Below are 8,512 nucleotides of genomic sequence, written 5' to 3'. Positions count from 1 at the left end.
TGAGCCGCGGCTTTACACTTAAGCAGAGAACGCACAACTGAGAAAAGCTCACAGGAAGGGCATGACAACAACCATGCGTATGAGTTGATGCAACAGCAGCCGGGCCTTGCAGTTAACATCTGTTTCCTGTATCCTCCCTCCCCCTTGTTTCTTTTACTGTGTTGGGGCTCCGGTGATTTGAAGCCTCTCGGGTTAGTTGAAATTACAGCTTCGAGGGTGGCACTTTTGGAGCAAGTTGGCACAAAATGGAAGGTAATGCTGTCAGATCCCTTGCTCATGGTGTATTGGGTAACAGGACATCTCTCCAAGGCTCAGGGGCCACAGGGGGAAAAGTCAAGAGGGTAGAGGGCTCTCACGGCCCCTGCTGGGTTATGTGGCTCTTGTTTCTAAGGACCGGGTCCTCGTAACTGCTAGCGCAAGGTGGTGTGGAGGCTTCCAAGGGTAAGCCCTGCTGTTGGTATCCATAGTTGACATTTCCACAGGGGAAGTGGCGGAGCCTAAAGAGAGGCACTTCTTTAACACTTGCTGTTAGGGAAGATGGCTCTAATAGCAGGGAGGAGCCTGGCAGCCTGCCAGTCACAATGTTGGGCCCCACAGTACAGTTTCCTTCCTGTCCCAAATTCTCCCTCTCGGGCATCTCCTTCTCCAGCAGAGAACTGTTTTTGTTGGCCTGCTTCTCTGCAAACCAGGAACCATAGGTTGGATTCCAGAGGTTGGTGGGCTTGTTTCTCCGGCTTTTGTGCAGCTCAGAGGGGGGATTGGACTGGGCATAGGCCATGTTGATATGTCCCCCTGCTGAGGCTGACTGCACCTTCCCCGGCACTGGCGGTTCCAAGGCTCCCACTTTCCCTAGAGGTTTTCCAGCGGTGACGGCTGACAGCAAGGGTGGTGGAGATGGCAGAGTTTGCTTGTCATCCTTTCTGTCTTGGTGTGTGGAGACCAAGAGAGGAGGAATTCCTTCTGGATCATCAGGGCGCATCGCTACCTTCTCTTCCTCCTCAGCTGATGGGCCATATTCTACTGGCAAAGCAGTGTTGATGACATCTGGATCCTGCCGGAGAGAACAATGAGAATTTCTCAAAGCCTGCTACCATCATGTGTATTGGACTTGACTAAAAACCTGGCCCATCTGACAGCTGTCACACAATGATCACAGATCATCGTTCCCTCTACCCAGAGCCCATGTTCTATGTTTAAAGGAAGCTGACAAAATGCAGTTAGCCATGAGATGCAATAGGATACCCTTAAAATCGAACTCTTTAAAAAAAACCAACCCTAAAACCTCACCACAGAACAGCAGAGGCACAAAAGCAATGAAAAACACTTTTTATGTCCAGACAAATTTCCTGTGGGAATGTTGTTTTGGAATCTGTATCATCTCAAAGTTCATAACATTCTCAGATAATACTGAGAAAGTTTCAACCATGAAAGTATTGCTTCCACGCAACAAGGGAGGAATGGGAATGCAGAGAGAAGGCAATACTGGCAGACCCCTTGAAGCTTGGATCCATAGGGACTGCGGTTCTGAGCTATTTAACCAATTTTGAAAATTAAACAGAAAATGTGGTGATCTGGGCAACCTTTAATTATTGCTAGACACCATGGCAAGCTATAGATAGCAGAAAACAATGCTTCCCAATCCCAGGATCCAAATACACGTGAAAAACAGACTAAGCCTCCCAAACAGCAAGGGAAAGCAAACTGACGGAGGCAAATAACTGTGTGAGGCCACACAAGAAGCCTACGCTGATGCAGGCAGCAAAACATTTTCCAAACTACTCTGCTCCTCATAAGTTAAAAATGCTGGTAAAAAATAAATAACACTGATTTCAGCCTGGAAAGCCAGCCACATCCTTTCCCTGTTGCCTAGCCTTAGAATCCCCACTCCTTTAGCGTGGCTGTCTCCACCTGCCTTCTCCAGCATAGTCAGATTCAGAATATTGCCAACAGCTGCAGAAGCCACCTGCAATGGATGCTCGGAGCCAGGACCATTTCTGCTCAGTGCTGACCGTGTCCTAAGGGTAAGCACAGGGATGGAGTGGCTGACATGAAGCATGTGAAGTGCATACAGGTGCCAGCCTGTCAGCCCTTTTGCTTGCTGGAATCTGTGCCTTTATAAGCAGAAACAGAGCTACAGGTCTGCTCTTTGTAAAGCTGTGTAAGCTTGTGTGTAAGCCTGTGCCTTTCAGCAGTGAAAGACAAGAAGGATCAGACACCCAATGAGGTAAATATCCCAGCCACTGGTCCCAGGCTGACATCAGGCTCCCTGGAATGCTGGCTGTAGTAATGCAGTGCTGCCTTCTCATCTTGTGTTCTGGCTTGCGTATATCGCTCCTCAAGAAGAACCCTCTCCACCCATCTCATTCGAGACAAATGAACACCGATACCTGAGTGCAGTACTCAATCCTCTCCAGGATTATGGCAAAATTTGGCCGGTCTTCAGGCTGGTGCTGCCAACACTGGGTCATAATGCGATAACTGAAAGAGTAGAATGGAGATGCTCATAAATGGCAGATCCTGTTGGTACATAACAGCTAGCTTAGAAGCCATAAGCATGCATCACCACTCTGACTTCTAATAAATAAGAGTGCTCTGCCCTCCCTGGAGTCAGACAACTGATGTACTGGTAACCACTGAAATGTGGCGAACAGTGGGGTGAAATCCACAGTGCATCAGACAAATAACTCACCCACCCAAAATCCCTTGGATAATTCCCTAAAGGTAGGCAGGGCTACAGATAAAGAAGCCCAGTTTTCCCTACCTGTGAACAGTCTTATGCACTTGCAGTTTCAAAGTTTCACCTAAGACACAGAAATATTGCACCATCTTTGTCCAAACAAGCAGTGACCAGTACTTCTCAAAGAGGCCTTGAATTATTCTCCAATTAAATAGTAGAGAAGTCACTGGCACTCAAGTCCAATCAGGCAGATCAGCCACGATAGGATCCATCTTAGAAGTCATTAACTTTTGACTAGAGAACAGCATTTGAAACAGAAACTTATTTGCGTGAATATATCAAAGTTAAAATCTCATACACAGGGCCAGGGCAGTTTTTAGGTGGATCCATCCTTCCTCCATTGGTGACAAACTCCAGAACCTCCTGGTTACTTTTGCTAGGGTAGGGCATGTATCCCAAAGAGAATATCTCCCACAGCAATACACCAAAGGACCTGAATACAGAAGCAAAGGAAAACAAAGTGAAGGATGACTGTCACTGAGAGGCAATGCCCTTAGGTGCAGCACTGTCAGCATTGCTCTTTGCAGTCTGTGCTCAGGCAGCTTGTGGAAATCATTGCAGCAGGATTCAGAAGTAAATAAACTGCACAGTTGTAACGGTGAACTTTGAATAATTTAATGTATACAAGTAGTTGACTGTTAAGTGAGTGAAGTCTACGATATAGGTAGGTAAACGAGGTTGCTTTGTCCTTGTATTCAGCACTGTCCAGCTAGAAGTAACAAATGTAAAAGTCAGGTTACGCTTTTCTGAGACATCAGCCACTGCTGGAGACAGGACTGAGTGGAACAGTGGCCTGATCACTTATGACAAACTTTTCTTCTTGAATAAACTACCTTGCATGGAAGAACATGCCAGTGAATCCCCACAGCCCCCACACGTAGCTCAGAGTACAACAGAAACAGTCCCCAACTAGCACCACAGCACTGGACTTGTGTGGTGTGGCCCACAAAACCCTGGGGACAATGGCTGGGACAGGACCCCCCCCAAAGCATTCATCTGGTCAGCTGCTTGGAAATCATGACCTTGTTAATTAGCGAAGAGCTATGTGCAGCAACGGGAAACTCTTCTTGGTGCTGAGACAGGCAGCAGCTCAGCTGCGTGATGGTGTTCCTCTACCCCCTCTGCTGGGGCTTGCTCAGGAGCTGTGTCCTGGCCACCAGTCCCTTCTCCTCCGCACACGTCCCAAGCCCTCGCCTTCTGCTCACCCAATTTCCCTGCCCGTCCTCTGGCCACCAGCAACTCAAGAGCTTACAGTGCTGCTGTGGGCCAGGAGACAGATGAAAGCCACAATACATGATGCCCTTCTCCCTCACTGGCAGGATGGATCCTGCCTGCAGTCTCCCAGGCTGGTTTCCTCAGTGTGGAACCAACACCTTCCTCCCTGTAGCAGCAAAGCAGCACCTGCATCTTCCTCAACCTCCCTTCCCTGCCTGCTCACCTCCCCAACAGCACCCACCTTTGCACAGGTCAAATCTTTCTGCTCCCTTGTCTCCTCCAAGATTACTTGCTCTGAAAGACCCCATTTGTCTTTTTAGTAAAGGAGAAATGAACAAAATATTCACATTTAACAGAAGGGGCTATAACACAGACAGACAGACCAAACAGAGAAGGAAAGGAAGCGCACCATGTGTCTGTTTTTGATGTAAATATCCCTTCCATGAAAGCTTCAGGAGGCATCCATTTGACGGGCAGACCTTGTTAATTAGCGAAGAGCTATGTGCAGCAACGGGAAACTCTTCTTGGTGCTGAGACAGGCAGCAGCTCAGCTGCGTGATGGTGTTCCTCTACCCCCTCTGCTGGGGCTTGCTCAGGAGCTGTGTCCTGGCCACCAGTCCCTTCTCCTCCGCACACGTCCCAAGCCCTCGCCTTCTGCTCACCCAATTTCCCTGCCCGTCCTCTGGCCACCAGCAACTCAAGAGCTTACAGTGCTGCTGTGGGCCAGGAGACAGATGAAAGCCACAATACATGATGCCCTTCTCCCTCACTGGCAGGATGGATCCTGCCTGCAGTCTCCCAGGCTGGTTTCCTCAGTGTGGAACCAACACCTTCCTCCCTGTAGCAGCAAAGCAGCACCTGCATCTTCCTCAACCTCCCTTCCCTGCCTGCTCACCTCCCCAACAGCACCCACCTTTGCACAGGTCAAATCTTTCTGCTCCCTTGTCTCCTCCAAGATTACTTGCTCTGAAAGACCCCATTTGTCTTTTTAGTAAAGGAGAAATGAACAAGAACATGTGTTTTTTACAAAATATTCACATTTAACAGAAGGGGCTATAACACAGACAGACAGACCAAACAGAGAAGGAAAGGAAGCGCACCATGTGTCTGTTTTTGATGTAAATATCCCTTCCATGAAAGCCTCAGGAGGCATCCATTTGACGGGCAACATTGCACACCCACCCTTCCGATAGTAGCTGGCTCTGCAAAGAACAAAACAAAGAATCAGCCAAGAATCGTGAAAATACCATTAATTGGGGATTTTTATAATTACAAATATTAAAATTATGAGCCAGAGGAGAGACTATTTTAGGCAAAACAGCATGGCAGAGAAAGTGCTGAAGACACCTGCTCCTTCTCACAAAAATAGTGGAAACAGGCAGACCAAGGAGGGAGTGCTCTAATCTCCTTGCTTTAGGCCTGATCTGGTGAACCCAAGTTATCCTTATCCGTGTGCATACCCCCAGTGAATTTCTCTGCTGGCAGAGCCATCCTACTGCACTTTTCAGCCACAGCAAGACCTCCACCTCAGTTCACACGTGGTCACCTTGAGCATCCCCACCAAAAATAAACAAAGCCTGTCCCATATGTACCCAGTCTAAAGCACTGCAAGTGAAATCCAAACCCCTTTATAAGAATGAGGAGCTTGATGAGGATGATGCTTGGCCACTAGAGCTGGGGCAGCAGTACAAAACCCACCTCCCATACTCCTGAGACAGGTATTACATCAGTCCTTTAGTGTTGTCATAATTTCAAATAAAACTTACAAGCCCCAAATCTTGCACTGGCAGCTGCAGGAGCTGGTATGGCTGTTCATAACTATGCAGCCTGAGCATCCAAAGGATATTCCTGGACACAGAAACATGTGCAAACTTCAAAGGCACCTTTGAAAACTCAGCCCCAAAGTGTTCACCTTGGCAGTCGGTTCTGCTGATGGTGTGAGTGTGACAGATGCTACTTTGTCCCAGCAGAGTCCCATCTGACAGTGAGGCAGAGTGAGGGCTCTTTGTGAAGGGAGAGAGAGGAGGGGAAAAAAAAGCAGCTCTGATACACCTGAGTTTTTGAAGGTAGCACTCTGTTTGCATCACCTCAGGCTGTGATACTGTCAGATCTCAAGCTTAAGCAGAGCCAGGCTTGGCTTAGTAATTGCACAGGAGAATCCCCAAGCAGGAAAAAAAGAAGGCAAGGCACTGGAATAAACCATGGAGGTGACTGAGTACAAGGCATTCCTTCCACTGAGCCAGAGGCAAATCGATTCCTCAGCACAGCAGGACATGGTGCTGCACTTCTGGAGGTGCTATCTGGAAGATGAGATATCAAACTGCAGCCCTGACCACTTGTGGTCATTAAAGATTTCCTGGCACTTCTTCCAAGAGCAGAGTAGTTAACCCTGTGTCCTGGCTGAATTCCAGTTTGGGTGATTACTTTTTCCTGACCTTCCTCTGCACCTTCCTCCTTTATCTGCAGTAAATTGAGGAGATTTACTGATGACACCACACCAAAGGGGCAGGGGTAGCATCAAGGAGAGAGATTAAACTCAGAATGATTTGGGACCACAAAACAAAAGGGCACATCAATGCCATTCAGTGTGGAGAAAGTCAAGACAAGAAACTGAGGACAGAGTACAAGAGGGAGGAAAAATGCCTTCCATTACCATCAGAAGAAAGCTGGGAAAAGTCTCCAGAGCACAGTTAAACTACAGGTGAAGGCAAACACCAAAAAAGTTGGGATTCATCAGGGTGGGATCTCTCCATTCTCGCCTTGCTAGGGTTACACAGAGCAGCACCTGAACCTGCTCTCCTGCACAAACACTGCACCTCTCTCATTTTAGCAAGCTTCCACTTGCGGATACCCTGAGCTTAGCTCTGCTACCTGTATATATCCCGGGCCATTCCAAAGTCTCCAATTTTAGCCACTCTCCCAGGCCCTCGACAGGTAAGGAGGCAGTTCCTGGCAGCAATATCCCTACAAGGAAAGGGAAGAAAAAGCAACAGAAAGAGAAGAACCACTTAATCATTTATTTTGCAAGCCAAAAAGAAAACAAAGAATAGTACCTACTTTCCTGGGCTGCAGAGAGCCCACAACAGCCAGGAAAGTCTGTGTTTATGGACAAGTAGTGATGTCTCAAATTCCAATCTACCCCAACAGCAGGGGCAGTTCTGCTCTTAAACATTTCCTCTTTAGACTTCACATAACATCTTCCAGCTGAAAGAATGGGCCCCCTGTGAGCCTCTCTTCAGCCCATGAGCTATTTTCGAGTCTCTAAGGAGTTGCAAGCAGTGGGGCTGATTTCAGCAGTGTACTAGTCCCAACATCAAGCTGTCTGGGGAATGATCCACTGACCTGTTCCTAGTGTGCTTGTTCAAATATTGTCAAACAGGTGTTGTACTATCAGAGACAGGAAGAACAACAATATGCAGGTGTTGCTCTAAAGACTGAAGGTATAGGCCTGAATCTGTGTATGCACGTAATGCTCCAGCTCCACCTCTGCTGGGCTGAAGTAAACCTTAAGATCTGAATAACGTGGTGGCATACCTTGTGGGTAACTCTTTCAGAAGAGTGATCTGCAATCTCTCTCCACTCATCTCTACTCAACGGGCAGAATTTTAGACACTTGCCAAACACCCTGTTCTGCAGGAGCAGCTATTGGACTTCTGGCTGTACTTGTACAGCTGTTCTTTGAGAGGGAGAAGAGAAGGGTTCCAGAATGAGCAGGAAGGCACTAAGCAAAATTCATGACAGGGAGAGCTTTGAAGACTTTCATCATGAGATTGTGTTTCCATTTGCAGAGTAGCCAAACAGGCTGCACAAATGTAAGCACAAGACAGCGCTCAGGATCTTTGGGAAAACTACAGACCTCTGCAACCTGATTTATAGCAGCTTTTCCATTAATTCTATTATTCTGTTTTTATCTACCTTGTTTAAAGGTATCCAGCCACTAGAGTGCAGCAGGACATAAACATATCAAGCAGGGCATTATGAGTCCGTGCTGGCCTGTATGCAAGTCATGCCCCTGCTGACACAGATGTGTTCACCTACCTGTGAATGAAGTGGTTCTCCTCCAGGTACTGACATCCACAAGCAATGTCACGAGCCACATGGAGCAAGTCCAGCATGGAAAGGGAGGAGGGCTGACTCTACCAGAAGACAAGGGACGAACGTGGGTTAAAACGAAGTACACGGCATGATTCGTCACTGATACAGTGCTGGGAACTCTCCAAGAAGTGACGTAGCTCAGATATTAATACACAAAGGGATTACAAAAATATGCAAGATAGAGTTCATATCCATGGATATCATCAAAGGATGTGCAGGCACAATGCCATACAAATCCCAGGGATGGAATCAGAACAGCTGGATCCGACTTTCCAGCTCCATTGGGATGCCCCTGTAAGAATTTCCCCCAGTTCTCATGGGAGACACTTCTGAATTTTCAGCATGATTTTTGAGGAGATCTGTAGCTTGAACTGGTCCTCACTCAGTTTCTCTGTATTACTGCTAGCTCCTCTCTGAAGTCACCTTGAACAATGGGAATGACATTTTGTATAATGGCATGAGTCA

At 47.5% G+C, this 8,512-nt stretch overlaps 1 protein-coding gene across 1 annotated transcript in view; it reads right to left on the bottom strand.

Annotated features, from left to right (window-relative positions):
* Positions 1-352: 352 nt before the first annotated feature.
* ALK (ALK receptor tyrosine kinase) overlaps positions 353-8,512 on the bottom strand; it is a 364,338-nt gene continuing 356,178 nt past the window's right edge. Inside the window, exons 22-27 of the mRNA XM_009648158.1 lie at positions 7,991-8,088; positions 6,824-6,916; positions 5,053-5,154; positions 3,036-3,170; positions 2,388-2,478; positions 353-1,051 (exon numbers count right to left, since the gene is read on the bottom strand). Of these exons, the coding sequence (XP_009646453.1) occupies positions 353-1,051; positions 2,388-2,478; positions 3,036-3,170; positions 5,053-5,154; positions 6,824-6,916; positions 7,991-8,088 (1,218 nt within the window). The remainder of the gene's footprint in view (positions 1,052-2,387; positions 2,479-3,035; positions 3,171-5,052; positions 5,155-6,823; positions 6,917-7,990; positions 8,089-8,512) is intronic.

The sequence above is a fragment of the Egretta garzetta genome, unplaced genomic scaffold (genome assembly GCF_000687185.1).
Source record: "Egretta garzetta isolate BGI_Z169 unplaced genomic scaffold, ASM68718v1 scaffold11, whole genome shotgun sequence".
NCBI classification, from domain to species: Eukaryota; Metazoa; Chordata; class Aves; order Pelecaniformes; family Ardeidae; genus Egretta; species Egretta garzetta.
Note: the sequence above shows the minus strand (reverse complement) of the source record. Positions and strands in the feature narration are given on the sequence as shown.